This window comes from Bacillus rossius, chromosome 12 (genome assembly GCF_032445375.1).
Source record: "Bacillus rossius redtenbacheri isolate Brsri chromosome 12, Brsri_v3, whole genome shotgun sequence".
NCBI classification, from domain to species: domain Eukaryota; kingdom Metazoa; phylum Arthropoda; class Insecta; order Phasmatodea; family Bacillidae; genus Bacillus; species Bacillus rossius.
In genome coordinates, this window is record NC_086339.1 from 55,046,153 (window position 1) to 55,071,015 (window position 24,863).

The 24,863-nt window shown below is 35.4% G+C and overlaps 2 protein-coding genes across 7 annotated transcripts in view; both read right to left on the reverse strand.

The window, feature by feature from the left end:
• Positions 1 to 24,863, reverse strand: part of LOC134537954 (transcription factor E2F6-like) — a 157,084-nt gene that overhangs the window by 58,742 nt on the left and 73,479 nt on the right. For all 6 annotated transcript variants that reach the window (XM_063378972.1, XM_063378968.1, XM_063378970.1 and 3 more), the window contains exons 8-9: positions 19,034 to 19,141; positions 4,010 to 4,196 (exon numbers count right to left, since the gene is read on the reverse strand). In XM_063378972.1, the coding sequence (XP_063235042.1) occupies positions 4,010 to 4,196; positions 19,034 to 19,141 (295 nt within the window). The remainder of the gene's footprint in view (positions 1 to 4,009; positions 4,197 to 19,033; positions 19,142 to 24,863) is intronic.
• On the reverse strand, positions 10,845 to 19,027 carry LOC134537955 (uncharacterized). Its single transcript, XM_063378974.1, has 2 exons — positions 16,813 to 19,027; positions 10,845 to 16,489 (listed from the first exon to the last, which is right to left on the reverse strand). Exons 1-2 carry the CDS (start codon positions 16,841 to 16,843, stop codon positions 15,222 to 15,224), a joined length of 1,299 nt encoding a protein of 432 aa, XP_063235044.1. The 5' UTR covers positions 16,844 to 19,027; the 3' UTR covers positions 10,845 to 15,221.

Sequence of the window (24,863 nt, forward strand, 5' to 3'; positions counted from 1 at the left end):
ATGGTCCACTTACTAAAGATTCAACAGTTTCATTTTAGTTTCACCAGCCATATACTCCACTAAGGCAGATGTTTTTGCTCTCGCACAGCTGTATTTCTGTGCAATTTTTGAGTCCGGAAACATAGCTCTATACAAATTACCCGAATGATCGGCTACTGCTATCGGTAAATTGTGTTTTACCAAAAAACTTGTAAACAATAACTCTGCGTTTGTTACTTTCGTTTCTTCAGATGTAGCGAAAAAATACGATATAGATTTATTGCTCGTCACGGCTTTAAAATGTTCTGCATGTTTCTTTGATTCAATATGCCGTCCTCAGTCATCCCTTCCACCATGCGCAATCGAAAAGTCACACGTGCATACATTACAAAAAGCGTGGTGTTCCAAAACATTTAAAGATGACAAGCATGGCCATTCTTTTATATAGTTTGGTCGAAAGTTCTGAAGAATAACGTTCTTCCCCCCCCCCCCCCCCCCCCCCCCCCCCCCCCAGATACACATTGTTCTGTCACACGCTTCATTTCTACAACCGGCACTGAAGAACACAACACTATCGAACATAAAAAAGTTTCACGTCTGTACACACGACATAAACACTTTGATGAAAAAAATGGCTTTCAAGATAGTAAATAACACAAGACAGGTTAGCCAAAGTACCGTACAAAAATTATCGTGATGTAAGTAGCTAACAAACGAAAAGACCGAGAATATGTACTAGTTGTATCGTACAACGGACGTAATACCGTACCATTTCTATTACAAAACACAATAATTAATCTACTTATTTTGACAGTACATGCGCACATTTATCAGTTCCGTTATCTGCACAACCACGTGATGTATTCGAACTGCGTTCACGAAACACGCACGCCAGAAACGGAATTTTTTTCCATTACCCGGCAGCACAAAGCCTTGTTTCCGTAATAAACCAGCGATGTTCCGTAATTCCGTAATATTGTGTTAAATCCGTAATAATTACGGAAAATCCGTAATGGTTGGCAGCTCTGCGGAAATATACATGACACAAGAAATTCCCGGTTATTAAAAAAATTCCCTGACATTTCCCTGATAATTCCGATCAACGTGATTTCCCTGATAATTCCCGATCAACATGATTTCCCTGATAAATCCCGGTTTTCCCGGTGAGTGGCCACCCTGTTCCCTGACTTTTCCAGGTTTTCCCTGACCCGTTTTAAATTCCCTGACTTTTCCCGGTTTTCCCGGTCTGTGGTCACCCTGTTGTAGTTAGCATCTCAGATGTTTGTTAAAGGTTTTAAGTAGTGGTGCACCGATGCGGATACCGATGAATCGTAATCGGCGATAATGGGTACTTACCGATTAATCGTAATCGGCGATTATCTTAACGATTACTTTGCTGATTATTTACGTCCCGGCGTAATTAAGTAGGTTTTTACCGTGTAATATTTTGTTACAGATTTTAGGACGAAATACCGTAATATTTGTATATATTACAAAATTCATCTAACTCCGTCATATAATTACAGATATTTCGTTAAGTTTAATAAATGTCATTGCCTCGAACAATAAAAAATACATTTTTCCTACATGTTTATTTACGTTTCGTCTTTTGTTTGTTTAGTGGCCTTGTTCATTACCTATAGCCAGAGACGTAAAATAGATGTCACGCAATCAAAATACCACAAACAGTTGCAGTGGATTCTATGACAATCGATCTTTTCGAGTCGTAGTAGCGGTTCAAAATCGTGGTCCCGATACCTTCTAGAGTTTATCACTGTATTTTACCAACTCGTTATGGGCGTCTTTGGTAACATTATCCGTTGTTGTGTTATTTGTATGTGACGTGAAAAGTGAAAAAGTATTTATAATTTTATATATTCAGTCAATATAAATAAAATAACATGTGCTAGAATTGGTTTTTAGTCATTTTTATATAATTATAATGAGATGGCGAGTAGGGAGGAAAAAAATGAAGTGTGGAAACATTTTTCTATAAACTCAAGTGAACAAAATAAAGCAGCATGTTTACATTGTTAAACTGTAATTTCTTGATGCAACCTTATGTGATAGTCGATAATAATGCTAGTTTTCCGCAACAAAAACTTACCCATTGTAAATTACAATTATTAGACTGTAGTTCAAGTTGTTTACAATAACAAATATTTAAATAGAAGTTAATTTAATTTACACTTTGCAATGACTTAATAGTGTATTTTATATATTTTTATACTGTTATTATAACTGTATTCTCAATTTTACCTAATCTTGTTATTAAATTCACATGGGAATAAAAATTTTTGTGTGCATTATTACACTTAAAAAAAAAAAAAAATTGTTCATTATAATCGGTAACTGAATCGGTATCTGCCGATTATTGCTCTCATAATCGGTAATCGAATCGGTAATCGGTAAAGTCTTATCGGTGCACCACTAGTTTTAAGTTATTTTTTTCTTTATTTTGCAGGCACTCAAAAATGAATCAGCTAATGAATCTAGCCACTCCTCATTGTGGCATTAATTTGATAATTTAGCTGCGAAGTCTCTCTTAGGTGCTAATCAAAACACAGAAGTGACGACATATTTAAATATACTGCTACTAGAGAGAACTGGAGACCCACTGATTTGGTGGGAACAAAATAAGATGATACTGCCCAATTTATGCTAGTTAGCAGTGTTATATCTGGGAATACCAGCAACTGAAAGGGTTTTCTCATCCGCTAGAAATATAGTGTCTTCAAAGCAAGAATCTTTGGCCACCCAACATATAGAAGAAATGGTTTTCTTGCATGAAAAAAGAACATTTTTTAAAAACCTGTCTTCAAAGAGATCACAAACATTTCCTCGACAGATGATACAACTCATAAGTATAAAGAATGTCATGTATATTGTTTAGTTTCTTTAGGTTTAGTTCATGAAATTTGTGACTCACCAGAGTGGTATTGTTTTTAGAACTTAATGTTGTGGTAAAATATTACAAAAATTATAAGTTTGATCTCATACTCCACAGCTTATAATGTATTTTCGTGATTTCCAGAGTGAAATTAGATTTTCCCCGAAGCTCAATTTCCTTTCCCGCACACCCCTATAAATTAGGTTACCAACATTTTAAATACTTTAAAACAGTGTGGATAGTTTGTTAGATTAGGTTAGCTACAGTTAAATTTTGCAAAATCATTTGAAACTGAGGTAGGAATTACTGACTTATAATTTAGCTAACCAGCCGTTTACACAGTTTTATAGTATTTTTAATATAGCTAACCTAACAACCATTATCATATTATGCAATTTTTTTGTACTTAACCTACTTGTGAAAATGATCAAATACTGGTAAACTACTTTAAGTATAAAAATTTCCTTTTAGATAATGATTAAAAAAAAAGTTTAATTACATTTTATTTTTTGAAAATAACTCTTTGAGCTTGCATAACTGCCTAAGTTTGCAGCCAAAATATTGTGAACTTCTTACCTCGAACATGAACTTGCTACAGGAGCAAGGAGTTTTTTTAAAACATTATTCAACAAACAATTTTATCTTCAAAATTTACGTACAATGATATGTGGATTTGTGAGCTAGCATCATCACAAAGTATAATCATGAAAATGTAGCTCAAAGTGAACTATGAACTTTAGTTACTACTAAACACCAACAAATACAACACACCGATTGGCTGGGAACGAGTGAATACGACTATTAAGACTAATTTAATTGAATGATTTTCAAATTAGTCACGAATAACGATAAATTCGTACTATCGATTTAGTCGATAGTTTTTTTTTTATTAAATGGTGCCCATCACTAGTACGAAATGTCCCCCCCCCCCCCCCCCCCCAGGTATCAACTAAGAGTAAACAATGAGTAGGGTAAACAATCTATCAGTATGATCATTGATTTGTCTGACACCCATTTGCAAAGGGAACAAAGTTTCTCTTACAAAACAATAATATGGCTAGGATTTCCATTCATATTCATCCATACTGCAGTACATACCCTAGTGTTCCACTGTATAAGAAAGGGCGTAGCGGGCCTCACCTGACGACGGCATGCGGGGGTCCCGGCCCTCCGTCTGCAGCTGGAACCTGCCCCCGCCCACCGGCTCGTAGTCCTCCACCTCCGACATGAGCACCCGCGATATCTCCGACGCACTCTCCGTGTCGTCGCTCGCCAGCTCACTCTTCACGGAGGCCTGCGTCTCCTGGGGCGGGTCCGGTCGGCTGTCCTGCCGCAGCCATCGCACCCCGGTAACACACTACCCCTCCACACACACATTTAATAACCACTCAGTCAAAAATATCTAGCGCTTTTACCATCCTAACACAAATGTTATGGTGTGAAGTGAACCCCTCCCTTACCATTCTGTGTTGCTAGTGTCAGCTTTAGTGATGCCGAAGCTTTGGTGCTCCGGAAGCCTGAAGCCTGAGATGTATGCAACCCGAAATGCAAAAAAAAAAAAAAAAAAAAAAAAAAAAAAAAAACCTCCCAATATCAACAGCAGATATGATGTCATCGGAAGTCCGCCATTGTCGCGAGCAACCAGAAGTTTATAGGAGAATGTCTAGAAGACAAGTATATTCGGCCTGATTTAGAAGAGCAGTGGCAGTCGCCCATCGGGAGAAGATGGTGCCGACGCCGCCCCAACTCTCCGACTCGCCATACGCAAGGCTGGCCTTCAATTATGGAACTTCAGAATAGGCATGACCCCTACAAACTAAGTTACATTTGGTGATGGAATATTTCGTAGAGTGCTATTTCTCGTATGCTTCACTGTACATGACCATGGGTTTGTATGATAAAGGTGTTATGAAAGTAACTGGTGTTTAAATGCATGTGCTTACATTTACGTTGGCAAAATATATTTAAAGTGTTTTTAAGCACTTAATACAAGGTCAGTTTGAAACATTTATAACATCACCAGAAGAGACTTTTAGAATGCACTGTAAATTACTATGTTTCGTAAAGAAATTATCATAAAAACCCTGGCCGCAAGTTGTTCACAAAATAAATTTATGTGACCAAAATTAAAGGAGTATTTAGCAAAAGAAATGTGAAAAACAAACCATGGCAAACACAACTAACCCATTACTGTCTTTATAACATCTCGTAGCACTTTATATATCTTGAGTTACAGAAAAGTACACCAATCCCTCACTTAGCACATCTTAAAATTGTGCAAATCCATTTAGTGTGATGTTAATTTTATTGCTCCACTCTTAAAAAGCACATCTGTAAATTTCAATTAGCACGAAATCACCACAGGAAAAAAAAAAAAATTCAGTAAACAACAGATGTAACATGGCATACAGAAATATGTGCGCGCAGGTCTGACTACACTTTCAGCTGTTCCACAAACATCGGCTATGGCAAGTTCAGTTCCGGCTATTGGGTGTAAAGGACCATTTGTTTTCACTTCCGCGAGTATGCCGCTGGGCCGTACCGTTGTCGCCTGGCCCCAAACCGAGCCGTGCTGAACTTCAGTCTAGCCAGTGGCAGTGAACTCGCACAGACAAACACATCTGCCTATTCGTCGGTCAGTAACTGTACGTGCGCATGCACCTTTAGTTGGAATCATGGCTTCCACGTAATGCATCGTGTTCAAGTATTTGAGACAAAACTAGAAGTATTACGGCATGCATAACATAATGAAAGCAACAGTTATGTTGGGCACACTTTAGTTTTGAGCAAGTTAATGTGCGCACAATCATACATATCGTAAATAAGGACTCTATCAGATGTTTATATAAGTCTGATGCTGTTGGTTGTACTAGAGGGATTATATTTGACATTAGATACTGGAACAAAAATGAATAGATTATTTACATGGCAAAAGGTTGTTAAATGAAAGTTGTAATGAAAAAAAAACTCCATCTTACAGAATTGGTGTGAACCAAGCGGTGATACGCGAATAAACACTTTAATTGTACCTTGTTCCTATTATATTAAAATATGACTGGCATAAAACTAGAACTTTTCTTTTCAATTCATAATTACTGCTTCTTTACCTGAATGCAAAGCAACTGGTAAATATTAAGTATAGGGGCACACCAAAACAAAGGCTAAAAACATTTGAAAATGTATTTTTTAAATATTTTTACATCCTTCCTAAACACACTGCAAAATTCAATTGCATTTATCGGTTTACGGTTTGTATAAAATTATTGTAAGCATTGTCTATAATATAAATATTGTGATATAAATGTGCGTTGTCCTGTAACTCCTAGAATACTAATTAATTAAAAAATAATATCTACATAACATATACTATTTCACTTACAGATTTATCCTTCTAATTGTTTATTGTCCTTTAAAAGCAGGGTTGGGAAAAAACCAGTATAAAAAAAATTAAACCAAGAATTACTTTGGTTCTAAGCATGTTCAAATGAAAGTCATTTAACAGCCCACTTTCTGCCACTCATTTTGAATCAGAAAAGTTATAACATCAAAGAACTGAAGTCCAGAAAATCTACACATCTTATTGGGACTTAATCACAGGAAGAGCACTTCTGTAAATATCTTACGTCGCGGCTTTTCCGCAAAGTAAAAATTTAAATTACAAAAATACCATTTATCTCCCAATCTACTACACGCCCAAGCCAACTGTGGTCCCAGGAAAAATGTGAACTACCCAAGGTTAGACGGACCCCTCTCTCCGCCGTCATCCCTTCCACCACACTGTCCCCTCCTTTCCCTAGTCCGCCTCAAGGCTCGGAGCGAATCATGTCGCGGGTGGGACGGCAAGTAGAGTTGTTACCATAAGTCACGACACAGTGCGCAAATACGGGAGTATCGCTGTTCAAGTATTTCACGGATCCTTTGAAAGCGGAGCAAGGTTTCGAAGCGTGCGTGACTGTAATATAACGTGTATTGACAAATGGCATCGGGCAGTACAACAAAACACAAAACTATACATAGCCAGTGCAGGGAAGTGATTAGCAATGTGATTGCATTTTGTGATCAGGAGAAGGCATCAGGTAAACTTACCCATCCATTATGTAATGCAACAAAGCGTGCGGCCGCAGGGACAGGGAAATTGAAAGGAACAATATGCAAAATTAGAAAAGAAAGTAAAAAAGCCGCTATCAGTGGGGGAATTTTGCGCACACCAGGAAAGAAAAGAAAAGCAAGTAGTAACAAGATATCGGATGATGAGTTTGACCTTGGGGTAATACGGCGCACGGTACAACAGTTTTATACGGTGAAAGAACAGGTTCCAACACTTAATAAGCTTCTTACAGTGTTACAAGAAGAAATAAATTTCCCTGGACGAAAAGAAACTTTGAGAAAAATCCTGCATAAATTGGGTTTCCGGTTCAAAAAATGCAAGAATAAAAGGAAAATATTAATGGAACGCAATGACATTGATACTTGTAGGGGCAAATATTTTCGTCGAATGAAAGCAAATGAGCAGGCTGGTGAAAAGAAAAAAACAGTTGTGTACATTGACGAAACATGGATTCACTCAACGTACACAGTAAGCAAGTGTTGGCAAGACAACGAAACACCCGGTGTTTTGAAGAATGACAGCGCTGGTCAACGTTGGATAATCATTAGAGCCCATAAAAAATGGTAAATAAAACTGCCTGATTTCGGTAAATAAACTATAGGATTTCTGTGCTATAATTCGGTAAAAAAAAAGTATTTCAGTGGTATATTTCGGTAAAAAAAAAATTCTTTTGTTAAATGAGTGCATTTGTTATACTAATTATTTAATTCCATGATACACACACAAAGCTGTACATGATACTTGATACAGCAAGCACTACATTCCTGCGTAAGCCTTGCAGAAGTGGAAATGTTATCTAGTTGATTATATACACATTACTTAAATTTTACATCACAAATAGTGTCTAGAATTTTACAGTCTGTGTTTATGTATTTAAACATTTTGAGTATTAAAAAATCCTATGCTATGTTCCTGCACAAAATTTTATAGAATTAATTTTTTCCTGACAGAAGAGTTGGCCTTTTTGGCCAAATAGTTTGGTAAACATGTAAGAAAGGGTTCCCTAAAAAATTAGTTAATTACAATGATTACAGTACCTTTAAAATTTCAGGCTCAAAAGTTATTTTTTTAAATTTACTATAATTTTGTTTCACTACACATTTTCCGGCCTCTTTCCCATCAAATTGTGTTTATTAGGACGTTAGAACCGTAACACATTTCCTTGACTTACCTTTCATGTATTCATTTAACCATTCCCTCATAGCTGGGTGGTCTAGCTTCTCTAGGCCAGGGGAATATTAGCAGAAACAAATGCACACACTGTATCGCTCGCAAATTTGACTAATTTCCTTTGCTCGTTTATGGAGAACAATATTATCCTCGAGTGTCACTTGCCTTTTGACTCCACAACCTGATGGTGATGTTTGACTTTTTTTCTTCTCTAAATGAGATGCTTGCTGTTTGCAGTGTTTTTCACAAGTATCTTTCCTTTTCCAATCTACTACCGTATTGCAAAATTTACACATCATTATCCGCTTTTCTTTATTAAAAACAATGAATCCTTCATGCTCGTATTCTTTAGCTCGTTCTAACACTGATACGACCTCAGGCATTGTGAAGTATCAAGTAAACTTAAAAAAAATACAAACCGCATCTACCTATTTTCGTTCACATTTAACTATTTAGATGGAACGTAGGATCTTTTCAAACCTCATTTGGTCATTTCACATGACAGGCATATTGCGACGTTAAAATCCCATAACCTTTCTGTTATTATTTACAAGCAATACAACGGAACAGAGATAAGTATCTCTGGAACGGAAATGAATATGGCCAAACGGCTAACTTCATCCACATCCCGCTAGGAACGCTGATAAATGGTTGTCGCTTTCAGGCCGCGTGTTTGGCATTTATTTTGCTTCAACTATGGCGCGTCTAATAATAAAGATGGCTTACGATGCTTTTGTTTACTAAACGAATACGTTTTGCGGCAAAAGTATTAATGTGAAACTTAATATTCATATCGCGTGAAAATTCTGACATTTCACGGATAATTTGTGAAATAACAAGAATACGGCGAATAGTAATGAATTTCGCGGCATCGCCAGTTATTTCGCTAAAACGAAATGCTGTAAAATCAAAATAGGCATTTGGAAACAGTTGTAAGTGCTTGGAATGTAGTTCTAAAATCGTTAGCAAAATTTCATGATTTCGTCATTAACGAAATTCGAGTACCCCTAATAATCGTACAAGCAGGTTGCGATCTAGGTTTCATTCCAGGTGCATAACTGCCAACCTGAGAAATGCAAAATCTTGAGGATTTTTAATTTGTGAATTTTTGCTGTGGTTTCGTGAAAATGCTTAAATAATAGGGATGGGATTTTCGAATCTTGGATTCGTCGAATATACCGAATCCTATGGATTCGAGGATTCGTAGGATCCGAGGTGGGATTTGAGGTGGGTTTTTAAGAGTTTTAGGTAGTAATTGAAAATTGTAGTGCTGGGTGAAGTTCGAAAATACCGAACCGAACCGAACCCTTACGTTCGGTTTGGTTCGAAACCTTTTAAAATATATTCAAAAAACTGAAAGTTCGTTTGAAAAAAATTACATTTTTCTAATTTTCTAACTCCCATTTGAGACCATTCACAAAACAGCACAACAAAATTCCATTACATACTTGTAATATTCTGACTTTTATCGCATAATCGTCGCCTCAACAGTTTAAAGCGCAGACAAAATAAAAATAAAAATTATTAATCGTCGCATAACTCGCATAGCATTTTTTCATATAGGCGCGCTTTGTTTTTTGTTTACTTTAGAGAATTTTGTATGCATTTCTCGTACTACGTAATATAAACTATCGTACAAATGCCAAAGGTATTGTATGTTATACCTTTAACTATAGTGCGTGTACGAGAAGTGTTGTAAAATCACCAAAGATTGCGTACCCCATACGTTAAACTAAAGCGCATGTACGATAACTCTCGTATTTCGGCAAAACTAACGTGATCAAGTTAACACAAGACAAATGCGGTAGGAAATGATTACGAAAATTACGTATTTTAAATTACTGGGATGTATTTATTTTCTTTGGCCTTTTTGGTTATAACAGTCAGGTACTGAAAATATTAATATAATCTTGTGTATTAAAAGTACTGATCCAGTAAATTTTACAGTACGGTACTAAGTTGACTAGCGTAGTCGCGGCAGCCATCATTATTTCTCGTGTTTTCTTTTTTCCGACGCAAATTTTTAAACCACACTTCTTACGTTACGTTTACAATATTATTGTTCTTGAGGTGATTTGCGATGAGCAGGCTTACGTCGTGTAAGTAAAAGAAAAAAGATAATGACGACACAGATGACCCAGAACGACCCCAAAAAAATGTCTAAAGTTTCTTCTGACGAGCAGCATTCTTCCAAGAAAACAGCAACTGCAGTCAGCGGGTTTTGTAATGTAGATAGGTAACTTAATTCACATTCAACTTTTTTTAATGTCCTATTAAAATGTTTATTTATTAAAAATGTTAGGTTATGTCCACCACAAAAATATGTTGTGTGGCCTTATGCTGAATTTTCATCATCTTTGTATTTTTTTAAATGAAGGTTAGTGTACACTGAAAAAGGAAGATAGTCTTTTTGAAATTTAGATGGAACTTCTTCATGAATGAAAAGTAAGTAAGTAAGTAAGTAAGTAAGTAAGTAAGTAAGTAAGTAAGTAAGTAAGTAAGTAAGTAAGTAAGTAAGTAAGTAAGTAAGTAAGTATGTAAGTATGTAAGTATATATATATATATATATATATATATATATATATATATATATATATATATATATATAAATAAATAAATAAAATGCAAAATATTTTCTCTAAACTGTTTTCTTTCATTCATTATTTATTGCATAAAGTTTACTCATAAAATGTTTTGCAATGTTTTAATAAAGCTAAGCTATATAATGTTTTAATTTTACATATGGCTGGAGAACCTTTCTTTCTCACCATTCAGTTAAAGACCAAAATGCTGGTGGTCGGTTCATTTTAATTCAAAACAATTATTTCTGTATGAGGTTCGAAATTTTTTTGCTATGGTTCGATTGAGTTTGGTTCGGTTCGAAATATGAGAACTGAGGTTTGTCCAGCTCTAGAAAATTGTATACCTAAACTATATTATAAAGGTAACGGAAATAGCACAAACATAAGATAAACTACGCTGCATTTTGTCAATTAGCATAACTACTCGATCATTTCCAACCTTCAATAATATAACATTGCAGAAAAAAAGTAACTTGTTTTAAATGGTGTCTGTTATACAAACGTATTTTATTGAAAACATAGGAAGGATGAATTTAACAGAGAATTAGACAGATGCAAACTTACGTGTGTGGTTTTTGAGGTTATTTGTCTCTATTTTATATCAGGTGTATACACTATGCACTTATTTTATAATTTTATAAATACACATGTGATTTTTTTAATACATAGGCCTATGTAATTTTTTAAAATAAATGTGTGATTTTTTTTATTAATATGTGAAGTTTAGTGTGGGACTGGGATTCGAGATTCGATGACAAACACTGAGGATTCAATCAAGGATTCGGATTCGACCAAAATGTGGATTCGTCCCATCCCTATTAAATAATCTAGCAACATACAACATTATAGGCACTGATATGTATAAATGCATATTACACATCAATCACTTAAAACTGTTTCCAACAATCAAAAGGAACAAATGCAAACAACTTACCTACATTAGAAGATCATAAATGGAAACCTTCACAGTTCACATGTAGGTCTGCACACAAAATAATGTTATTTTAACTCGGTTACATTTGTAGTTTGTTAGAGAAAACCTTATGTACAAAAAATAATGTAACTTTAAACTAATTTTGATTATGAAATTGGAAATTGAGGTTGGGTTAGTATTTCAGCACAGATTAAATGCAGATAATTTTCACTTCTTCAATGACATGCATGTCAAACATTTAGCCTTCTTTAAAAAATTTGCATCAAAATTCTGTTCATAACAAAGTCCTCCGTGTTATGATTTCATTTTGATCAATTTTTGTAGAGTTGCATCACACATTAATGCTCTGAATTGGGTTCTTGTTTTCTTAATTTATAAAAAAATCCTTTCACAATCTGCATTGCTGTGTGGGATACAGAGAACGGCAAGCATTGCCCTGGAAAGTCTGCCATATTTTAAAGTATTGTCTGGATTTTTTATTTGTCCAACCAATGACCACTTCATATCAATTCTGCTCTGTTTTGCCACCTCTTCTGGTATCTCTTGCATCTGAAAAGAGCAAAACTGTTTCTAATAAGTATACTTCTGAATCCATATCTTGGTCTTCATTCTTCACCCCAATGCTGGGAAACTTTTCAACGAAGAACCTTAGACTGCAGAAAGAAGCAGTACGAATAGAGTTCATGTCTGCCACTTCTGTGTGTGTCAATATGTCACTTTGATTTAGAAAGAAACCACGATAGGATACAGCTTTGCAACACCCTGATTGCTTCCATCCGTCACCACTGAAAGAACTTCACTTTTCAAGATCTCAACATTAGTTGCACGAGTTTCCTCTTCTATTTCTGCCATTATAGCTGATGTTTTCGTTCTTGCGCAGATGTATTTTTTTTTGTGCAATTTCGCTGTCCGGAAACATTTCCTGAACAACGAGCCCGCGTAATCAGCACAAGTAATTGGCAAAGTGTTCCACAATAAAAGACGTAAATAAACATTATGCACTAATTTTACGGTTCTCAGACCTATCAGAAATATAATTCAGCTTCTTATTTGAAACAATGCACTTTACGCTATCAACATGTTTTTTTGTTTGGCAGTGTTTAACCATGTCGTTTCTGCCAGCATGCGTGAGTGAAAAATCACAACGGTACGCAATACAATACGCACAGTTTTCACCTTTACGAGACGATATGATGTGCGGAAACTCTTCTGCATATAACTTGAAAGTTGTTTTGTAGTGTTTCTTCACACCGCACTGCGACATCATAAATACAAAAACAAAGAATATATACGCTAATCAATTATATAACCAACAATACAACTAGAAACAACCACGGCCGCCATTAACGATCAAAAGCAACAGGTCAAAGTTATTCGATCTTGAATCGAGGTCGCAAGCGATATATCTCCAACCGATCTAGTGCGATATGATTGTATCAATATAGTTACAACCTATTGACATGTAAATGTACAAGGTATCAAAAAATACGAAAAATCGTGAGGAAGGAATGTTCAATAGTGAGGAAGGAATGTTTAATCGTGAGGGCGTGACATATACCTACAAATAGTGAGCCTCACGCCAAAATCGTGAGAGTTGGCAACTATGCAGGTGCATATCTCATTTTCAAGTCCAAAGGTAAAAGTGGTGATTATCACGACGAGATGAACTTCGCAAACTTTTCCAGATGGGTGCAAGACAAGCTTATTCCAAATCTGCCTGCTAATTTGTTGGTTGTAATGGATAATGCCCCTTATCATTCTGTTCAGTTAAATAAGCTAAATAAGACACCAACAGCCGCTACAAGAAAACAAGATATCCAATGGTTACAGAACAACAACATTCCGCATGACAATGATATGACAAAATGTGAACTCCTCCAGCTCGTTCGTGGTTGACGTCCACGTCCCAGGTTTCGCATAAATGAGAAGATTACCACCATACCACTGTGAGCTTAACACTATAGAGTATGTATGGAACATTGTGAAATCACGTGTTGCTGAAAAAAATGTCGCTCAATCATCACTTACCATTGAAAACATCACAACAGAAGCAATCAATAGCGTCACCAAAGAAGAATGGCAAAATGCTATTTTACATATAAAACATACAGAAGCAGAGTACTGGACAGGTGACTGTCTAATGAAGCACGAAATTGAGAAAATGGTTGTTAACTTTGGCGAGTCCAGCTCAGACAGTGAATGGGACTTTTCGGACAACAGCAGCACATATTCAAGTGGTGCACCGATGCGGATACAGATGAATCGTAATCGGCGATTATGGGTACTTACCGATTAATCGTAATCGGTGATTATCTTAACGATTACTTTGCCGATTATCTACGTCCCGGCGTAATTAAGTAGGTTTTTGTTTTTACTGTGTAATATTACACATTTTAGGACGAAATACGGTAATATTTGTATATATTACAAAATTCATCTAACTCCGTCATATCAAGATTACAGATATTTCGTTAAGTTTTATAAATCTCATTGCCTCGAACAATAAAAAATTCCATTTTTCCTACACGTTAATTTACGTTTCGTCTTTTGTTCTGTCTTTTGTTTAGTGGCCTTGTACATTACCTATAGCCAGAGACGTAAAATAGATGTCACGCAATCAAAATACCACAAGCAGTTGCAGTGGATTCTATGACAATCGATCTTTTCGAGTCGTAGCGGTTCAAAATCGTGGTCCCGATACCTTTCAGAGTTTATCACTGGGTATTACAAACTCGTTATGGGCGTCTTTGGTAACATTATCCGTTGTGTTATTTGTATGTGACGTGAAAAGTGAAAAAGTATTTATAATTTTATACATTCAGTCAACATTAATAAAATCACATGTGCTAGAATTGGTTTTGAGTCATTTTTATATAATTATAGTGAGATGGCGACTAGGGAGAAAAAAAGTGAAGTGTGGAAACATTTTTCTATAAACTCAAGTGAACAAAATATAGCAACAGGCTTACATTGTTAAACGGTAATTTCTCGATGCAACCTTAAGTGATAGTTAGGGACTGGAAAATGTCGTCGTTTTGAAAGTGCAAAAAGCGGTGGTTTGAATTCTTAAAAGCGGTGTTTTCATTTCGGTGTTTTCACCAATGTGATTTTTTTGTGGATTCCCAAAATTAACAGTCAAAATTAATATGAACAATATATATTGATACAGAGATAATTGTAAAAACATTCTTAAAGTCTTTACAATGAGGAAATTATTAATTACTTATCGTCATATCTGTACATAATTTTAGCTTCTATATTTGTTAGTAATGCTCTTATCAAAAAAATTCAGTTTCCTGCTTGTCACAGATCATAAAACACAATACATAATATTTACAGCTGCAAAGTTGAATACATATGTAACACTAACCACATAGACATGGCATACAACTAACACACTAAAACAGTGTTCAACCTTCAAAATAGATTTCACTGAGAATAGCTACATTTTCAGCATTAAGGCGCTGTCGTTGGTCACTTAGAACAGAACTGTACTTAGAAAAAAATCGTTCGCAGTCTGCATTTGCACATGGCAACCATACACTTTTCAAAGCACCCTTAGAAAATTCTGGATGATTTACAGAAAGAGACAATACATAATATTGCAATCAAATCCAGTGATGCATCACTTTTGTCTCCTAACTGTTTCTTCACCAAGAACTGAAGCTCTTTATAGCCTTGAAGCAATTGACTTTCATCGCAGTCCTTGAACAATGCCATTTTCTTCAATTTTTTACCAAGATCTTTTGTTACTTCCGTAGTTAAAATCTGTGCAGGGTCAAAAACACTCAGTTCAGAATAAAGATGACTTGCAGGATCACTTGAAATTAAAGCTAGCAGCTTAGTGTATCCATGTGATGCAGCTTTTACTAAGGCAGATTTAACCTGAGCTTTTGCAACATCTCTCCCACACGACTGCAGTGCTAAACTTGTTTCTTCGCCAAAATTTCCTGCTTCAGCAAGCTGCAAAACTTGCTCAACTTTGCGTAGGTTACCACACAAAATGTTGCTACAAGGATATGACGACCCTTCCAACAACTTCGTCAAGTCAACAATTCCCTTTGCTGTTTCTTTGATGAAGGCAGCCTGCACCTTAACATTAAGGACCTGTTCCTGTGACAAACTTGCCAAATACTGAACTCCAACATTGCTAACTGATGCTATGTCGTCACTCTTCATGAACTCAACAATAGCTTCTATGTAGTCAGGTACATAGGCTACAGACTCGTACCACGAAGACCATCTCGTGAGGACTGGCATTGGGAACAGTGGAACCCTTCCAGCTTCATATTTATCATCCAGAAATTGCCGGAACAGATGCTTTCTCTTTCGAGTGTTCAGGAACGCACTCTTGATTTTGGAAGTGGCATTTTGAAGTTCAGGAAGGTGCTTTCCCAGAACATTCAAAATCAGATTGAGTTTGTGCGCCCAACACTGAATCACTACAACATTGTCCGACATCAAGTTGGTAAGTGTGTCAAAACACTTCCCCATGTATCGGGCTGAGTCTGATACTAAGGCCAGGACACTGTCATAGCTAATGTTATATTTGTTCAAAGAATCAAGAATAGCTCTTGAACAACTTTTTGCATCAGCTGTTTCAAGAATGTGGACATCACCTACTACGATTTCAACTTGGTGACTGGCTTCTATAATCTTGAAGATTATAACGAAAACACACCAACCTTGTTTGTCTGTTGTTTCATCGCAGCATACCGCAAGGTGCTTTCCTTTGACCTTCTCCTTGATGTTTTCTTCCCTTTCCATATTTAATCTGGGAAGGTGCTTTTCTCGCAAAGTCTTTACACAAGGCAATGCGCCAGATCCTGAAAAAAAATTTCCTCAAAATTAAGACCACCATTAGCAGTTTACTGGCATAACGATGTACTTCAAGTTAACTGTTGTTGTATATTGGGTCAATTGCAATTTACAATACTGGACATTTGTAGTTCAGGAAAACGTTTTATTTCCTAGGTTAGTACTACACTCGTTCAGGTATTTAAAACAAAATGAAAAGTTTGTTAGGTTAGGTCAGCTACTTTTAAAAAAAAGTTAATTGTAGTGGGGATGATTGGTTAGTTCAAGTACATTAAAAACAGTCCGGTATCACAAACTACAATAGACCTGTTATATCTGAATTTTTACTTACCTTCAATAAATTCATTCATGAAGTTCACCATGTGTTCATTGTTAAGTTTCTCAAGTGGTATGTTAGCCTTTACAAATGTTTCTGTGACACGTTTTCCAAGATAATCTGCCGATTTTTTGTCTTTGACAACTTTATTAAAGCATGATGCAACTTATGTTTGTAGTTTTGTAGTCTCTTCTTTTGTTGCTGCTAATGACGCCACGTGTTTTGCCGACTTTAAATGTATTTCAATCGTGTCTTTTCGATCCCACAAAACTTTCGTGTTGCAAAACTTACACATAACCGTGCTATTATCTGTACAGTAAAACCCCTCCTTCTTATACTGAAATGCTCGATCCCTTGCACTTAATTTATTCCGCATTTTTACTCACTCACTAGTCACTATTCAATTAATAATCTTGTTAACTTGCCGATTTGCCCGTCGGAGTAGAAGCCAAAGTGAACATGACGACAGCAGCAGTTGCACACCAGTGAAAACTATTCTTTTTCAAGTTAATTTTTTTTTTCTTCCATGGATCCCAAGGAATTAAAAATAAAAGTGTTTATATCCCCTGCAGTCTCCATGTAAATAATTTTATCATTTTTTACCGTCACTTTTTGCCCGATGTATTAAGTAATTTTATTGTTATGTTCTCCGTAATTACGTCCCAAAGTCCCACTCAATGGCGTGTTAATTATAATCATGAATTTAAGTTACTGGCTAGGAGCGTTATCCGTAGGCCATAGCAGCAAAAAAATTGGCTGCGATGACTGGCGAATGGAATGGTTTACACCGGCGGACTTTTATTTAGGTAATTAAAATGAATCAACGTCACGTTAAGTGTTTCATTTTAAAGCGGATGTTAGTTAATAAATAGAAAATCGTAAATTACTTAGCAATGATTAGCATCGCAAATTATTATAATACATAATAATAATTAATTATAAGTTTTACCCTTCATGTTTTTTTTGGTTAGGACATTTATTTCCTTACATTTTTTTATTCAAATGAACATATTGTTTGTGAATTGCGTCGATGCGTGTGACTGCGACTTATTTTTATGATTATGATACTAAATTTATAATAAATAAACCTTTTCGCGCATAGTTTGTTAAAATTCGTAAAAATTTCGTTTTTTTTTTCGCAACAAATGGTATTTTTCGCGTTTTGCACTTAATTTCGCGCGAATTCGTGAAAATTTCGCGATCGCGAAATTTTCTAGTCCCTAGTGATAGTCGATAATAATGCTAGTTTTCCGCAACAAAAACTTACCCATTGTAAATTACAATTATTTGACTGTAGTTCAAGTTGTTTACAATAACAAATATAAATAGAAGTTCATTTAATTTACACTTTGCAATGACTTAATAGTGTATTTTATATATTTTTATACTGTTATTATAACTGTATTCTTAATTTTACCTAATCTTGTTATTAAATTCACATGGGATTAAAAAAATTTGTGTGCATTATTACACTTAAAAAAATTTGTTCATTATAATTGGTAACTGAATCGGTACCTGCCGATTATTGCTCTCATAATCGGTAATCGGTAAAGTCATATCGGTGCACCACTAACATATTCCAATGGCAACATATCAGGAATTGAAGAACTAAATGGCTGAGTGGGCGTTTGTTACGTGCACTATGCACGAAACTGTGATGAAATGTTTCTTGCATTTTTTTCATTAATTAATCACAGAAAACAATATTTTCTTTCATTATAGGCAAATGTATACCGACATGTAAGTTACATATGGTGCTGAGTGAAATAATTATTATAACACAAACGGTACGATGTGATGCTGTGACACTGTGACATCTTCGTAGACACTGTGTTTTGCTGTTTCATACAACTGTACCTTCAGCTTATCACAACATTTCTTACTGCACGACTGCGCTTCACGGCCATCGTTACATCCAGGTGATCATGCTTACATGTTGCGTACACTTATGAACGCATGTGTATACTCCTTGCTTCCACAGCTAATGGTATTCCCCTACTGCCAGCCCCTCTCTCACTGCGACACTAGCGCTCCCGTCACTCCCCTCCTCGGGATCACAGTTGGCTTGGGCGTGTAGTACTTTTAAAGAACTACATATGTAGCCAGCAGCAGCAGAAAATGCTCTTTCCACTTCTACACTTTAATTAAGAGTGGACACAAACTAAATTTCCTTGTATGTAATGATCAAAAAGTTTTTATAAAATATTAACATTTCACATAAAAATACCATTCTCACCTGGCTTGGCGTAGAGCCTGCGATTGGTGTAGGATTAGAGACTGTATCAGCCGGGCACAAGAATACTTCTATTTCACCTTGATCACTTTTCATGAACATCTGGAGACCCTGCAAACCAACAAGTACACTTACAAAGACCACTTAATTTCAAGCTAGTTTGTCTTAAAACTAGGCCTGTGCGAAGCTTCGTAAGAAAATAAATAAAAGCTCTTTTTAATATTTGATTTGAATGCGCCAAAAATTTTTCTATTAGTTTTATTTAAGCTTCGCGTGTGATTTGAAACTCTGCATTTCATGCAAAGCATTAAAACATTGGAAATTCAAGAGATTTGCTCATGAAAATATACAGTTTTTTCTTCTAGATTGTATGTTTTGCTTGAATAAAGCTGGTTACTTAAAAAAAATCAAATTATAGCACTCCATTTGCTTTTATAAATGCTCAATATTAATATGCATGGTTATTTTATTATTTTTATTGAATGATGCTGTACATAGTCACAAATTAGTTAATCACTTAATCAGTTCCATCATCAGACATTAAAAATTATTATTTTTTTTAACATCAATCCTATATTTTTATAAAATAAGTGTTACGAACATAACTTCCCCGAGAAAAATTGTCTCAATTTTATTCGCCTTCACAAGTATTTTGAACACTCAATTTGATATTCGTTTTGAAAGAGAAGAGGAAAAAAAAAAAAAAAAACCCTAAGCATTTGTACAGGCCTACTTAAAACCATCTCATTATTAATGTACACACTAGAGCTTTAAATGAAATTACTTGGTATTATTATTCTAAAAGGTTGTATGATGTAAATAAATATAATTAATAATAAATACTATAGCAATTATAATAAAAAGTAGTGGTGCACCGATGCGGATACAGATGAATCGTAATCGGCTATTATGGGTACTTACCGATTAATCGTAATCGGTGATTATCTTAACGATTACTTTGCCGATTATCTACGTCCCGGCGTAATTAAGTAGGTTTTTGTTTTTACTGTGTAATATTACACATTTTAGGACGAAATACGGTAATATTTGTATATATTACAAAATTCATCTAACTGCGTCATATCATAATTACAGATATTTCGTTAAGTTTAATAAATCTCATTGCCTCAAACAATAAAAAATGCATTTTTCTTACACGTTTATTTACGTTTCGTCTTTTGTTTAGTGGCCTTGTACATTACCTATAGCCAGAGAAGTAAAATAGATGGCACGCAATCAAAATACCACAAGCAGTTGCAGTGAATTCTATGACAATCAATCTTTTCAAGTCGTAGTAGCGGTTCAAAATCGTGGTCCCGATACCTTCTAGTTTTTATCACTGCGTTTTACAAACTCGTTATGGGTGTCTTTGGTAACATTATCCGTTTGTTATTTGTATGTGACGTGAAGAGTGAAAAAGTATTTATAATTTTATATATTCAGTCAACATAAATAAAATCACATGTGCTAGAATTGGTTTTTAGTCATTTTTATATAATTATAGTGAGATGGCGAGTAGGGAGAAAAAAAGTGAAGTGTGGAAACATTTTTCTATAAACTCAAGTGAACAAAATATAGCAGCATGTTTTCATTGTTAAACAGTAATTTCTTGATGCAACCTTATGTGATAGACGATAATAATGCTAGTTTTCCGCAACAAAAACTTACCCATTGTAAATTACAATAATTGTAATTATTATTAGACTGTAGTTCAAGTTGTTTACAATAACAAATATTTAAATAGAATTTAATTTAATTTCCCCTTTAAATGACTTAATAGTGTATTTTATATATTTTTATACTGTTATTATAACTGTATTCTCAATTTTACCTAATCTTGTTATTAAATTCACATGGGAATAAAAAATTTTGTGTGCATTATTACACTTGAAAAAATTTCTTCATTATAATCGGTAACTGAATCGGTATCTGCCGATTATTGCTCTCATAATCGGTAATCGAATCGGTAATTGGTAAAGTCATATCGGTGCACCACTAATAAAAAGTATGTAGGTATCATTCCCAGTTTATTTCATATTTTGGTAATTTACACTCCCAAATTTTTTAAAAATGGTAATTCACAATTTGCAAAATATTACACAATTCGTTTATGTTTAGGATGCCCTAAAACTAGAACTGTGAGGGATCCTGATTTTTTATAGAAAAAATAATATAAATAAATGGGAATGCATCTTTCCTAACATGTTGGGCGGGAAGTTACTCTTTTTCCCATTTCCCGAATTTATTGCAGTAGTACACATGTCAAAGTATTGAAAGTGCTCATCTCATGACATTATTTCCAAAGAAAGCACTGCACTTTAACCTAAATTTATATGTGCATATGATCACAAAAACACCATCATAGGTACCAAGCAATGCAGGATTACTGTGTACCACAATGGAAATATGAATGAGGTTACGATTAGGTCTATGTGGTTACTCCATTTTTTCAGTTGGGTTTTAGGTTCCTTTACAATACCCAAAACGAAAACAACTTGAAATCTTCAGTTTAGTTTTTTTATATGTTTCTTAAACTTTTCGCGATCTGAAATGTTGATGAAACGTTTATCCTGCCATAAAAGTAAACAAATATATTCTTTCCATGGCATCAACTACTTGGAATGAAATAACACAAAAAAATGTTTGCCATAGTCTCATAGAGTATAGTTATCAGTCACGATGAATTTAGGAAGAGACAGAACCAACAGATGCCGTAATAGTTCCAAAGATTTTTAGTCCATAACTTATTTTGGTTAATTTTTGTCTTTGTTAAAGCAAAATGTATTTAGGTAAATATAATTCTGCCCACTTGGTCTATTAACTAGCGCATCTGGCTGGTGGGCAAAGGTGCCCGGTTTTAATTCCCGACCCCAGAGAGGATTTTTCCAAAAAATCTACTCCCTGGGTTCAGGATTGGGCGTTTGTCAAATCTCTTTCACTTTAATCCTGCAGAGGGCAATGGTAAACCATCGCACAATCATCCTGCCCTGGCAAGCTAGGGAACTCACAGCTGTCACCACCTGTGCTCAAAACACCCAGTAATGGGTAAAACGAATCACCATCATCAGAATTTCTGAAATTTATAGCGACCCTCTGCTATAAACACTTTGCAGTGTGGTCTCTGCTTTACCAAAAAACAAAAATGAAATATTAAAAAAAAAAAAAAGTATATAAAGTTATGGCATAAACACTGTTTAAGTTGATATGGCATGTTTCAGTTCCTCTCATATATTTGTAGTAATAATTTTTTCTGGTGGGAATGCTACAATATCTAGCTGTTCAAGGCGAACTACAATACAAACAAAGCATGTAAGCAAAAATATTGAGTTATAAAAAAATCATGTAGAACTATAGAGTATACTCCTTTTTTCTGTGTTCTTTAATTGTTTTTAATCCCCAAATAATGACCCCACCAACCTCACTCACCGAAACTGGAACAGAACTGAGGTTTTTGACATAAAACCAAGCTGGAATCAAACCGACCAATAAAAACGGAACCATTCAGCTCTAGTTATACTAGGGATTTTTTGGCTTCAAACAAAATTTTGTGCTTGATTGCTAAATAGAATTTTAAATTGCCATTCATTGACTACCTGAGATAACAAACAGTGATGCAATCCTTTGTGCCTGGAGTGTTGACAAGGTGGCAGTAGGTTGTTTCCAGTTCATATCAATCAGTGCTACTAAGTTTGTGATAGGTTCAGTAAGTTACAGTTAGCTAACATGGCAGCTTTGGCACTAAAGTAAGCTACTAAACACTAAACAGTTTCTGTTTGTGTTGATAATGGAGATGTTTGTGTTTTAGTGTTGTTCTGCAAGTAAAGTCTAGGTATCGTGTGCAAGCATTCAAATTGGACTCTAAAACAAAGAACAAATATTTCATCAAGAATATTCGCAGTTGTGGAAAAGCCTCAAAAGTTTGAGTTTGTCTGAGCATCACCCAAATATTTATGACCAATACAAATTCCACACTACCCAACAAAAAGACAACGAAGGCTGCTGTTTTTATACTCCTGTTTCCCTTTCATCTATTGTATTTTATCTTTTTATCCAACTCTTTGCCGTGGAGAGAAAGAAAAGGCGGCAAGCTACGCTTTCTCAGTTCCTTCTATAGAAACTAGCACACACTTTACTGGCAAATTTTGTGTGGGAATATAAAATGTACACGATGGCTACAACTATGCCACAGAATTTTCAGTTGAAAGCATGGGAAATTTCATGCAAAAAAATAAAATAATGCACGGATACAGCTGCATCATAAATACCTGCAAAGACAGACACGTTAATTGTCTGGGGGCGAGTTCACGGGACATTTATAATGATATGAGAGGGACTGCCGCAAGGCTTCATGCACGCGTGTGTGTGTGTGTGTGCGCGCGCGCGCGCCCGCACACACACACTCTCTCTCTATCTGGGTGGTTTGTTTTAAGATTTTCCCCTCCACTTGCCCGCGCAGTGCAGCAGGCGGGTGGCAAGTACACAACAACGGTGCTGCTCTCAGATCTTCAGACTACTGCCGAGACATTTTGATTAAATAAATTATACTTCCTCATGGAGTTATATTTAACATAAACCAACTTAGGTTATTTATGCACATATTGAACCACATAATTGAATATTTTTTTCAAAACCCTAAGTGAAAAACTTGCATAAGGATCACACTACATTTTTTAACCTAAATATTGGTGTAAACTGTGTGATCCATAAGAGGTTAAACAACCCTTAAGAAAACCTATTTATTAAAAGAGAAAAAAAGAAAACAAAATTACTATTCCAAGGCCAACATTATTTTTGTTTTGTTTTATTCTGCTAAGAGTCTCCAATCTTTCACGTAACAATCAATGTAATAGATTTAAGTTGTGGCTTCTGTTTATTATTACCATTATTACCATCCTCCCTAGCTCTGAATTGTACCCTTCTAAAAATATTTCCCTGTTTATAAGATACAGTAAAACCTCGGTCGTACGGGCCCCGGTTCGTACGTACACCTCGGTCGTACGTACAGATTTTCAGAAACCGTGAAAAATGGAGTAAAAAAAAAAATTATGAAAAATTGTAAGAAACACGTTAAAATTCTTTAAAATACAGTTGCAACCTGCAGCATTTATAACAAATACTACATACACATTGCGCCACAGTAAAAAATTAAAAAAAAAAAAAAAAAAAGGCCGCAAATTACTGTCAATACCGTGCCGTACGCTGAGAAAGGTCATTGTACTCGGTCAGCTGCTGTTACGGCGTGACTTAGCCGCCGGCTGGCTCTCTCTGTTCTCTGAGCTGCGCATGCGCACTCTACGCTCCGCCCAGACTCGTGACCTCCCATCAGCAGCCAGCCAATAGAAGAGAGCGTAGCGGGAAAAAAAATAAAAGCTCCACCTCCCGTGTACCAGTTTTGACCAGTTCTAATACCAGTTTATTGGTATACGCACCAGTTTTCTCACTGCCGTGACATGTTCAAGTTTACGTTCATCGTTTTGTATTGATACCAATAATTAATTATTTACGATCCCCAGAAATAAATGAATAGTTTAAAAAATATGCGTCAACTGTACATTACTTCCGAAATTATAAAATACTAGGGCTGTGCGGGAAAGGATTTTTTTTTTCGGGAAATTCTCGGGCGGGAAAATATTTTTCACGCGGGAAACAGGAACGGGATCGGGAAAAATTGATTGAAATATACAAGGGCTGTGCGGGAAAGGATTTTTTTATTCTTGAAATTCTCGGTCTGGAAAATATTTTTCCTGCGGGAAACAGGAACGGGATCGGGAAAAAATTGATTGAAATATATGCTTCATATCAATTTTGTATCCTATAAATATGTTTATTTTTT

Excerpts from the sequence above, each read along its gene's own strand:
- LOC134537955 (XM_063378974.1), bottom strand. The coding sequence starts at position 16,843 with ATGGTGAACTTCATGAATGAATTTATTGAAG. Across the intron at positions 16,490-16,812 it reads CATGAATGAATTTATTGAAG|GATCTGGCGCATTGCCTTGT; the intron begins GTAAGTAAAAAT and ends ATTTTTTTTCAG.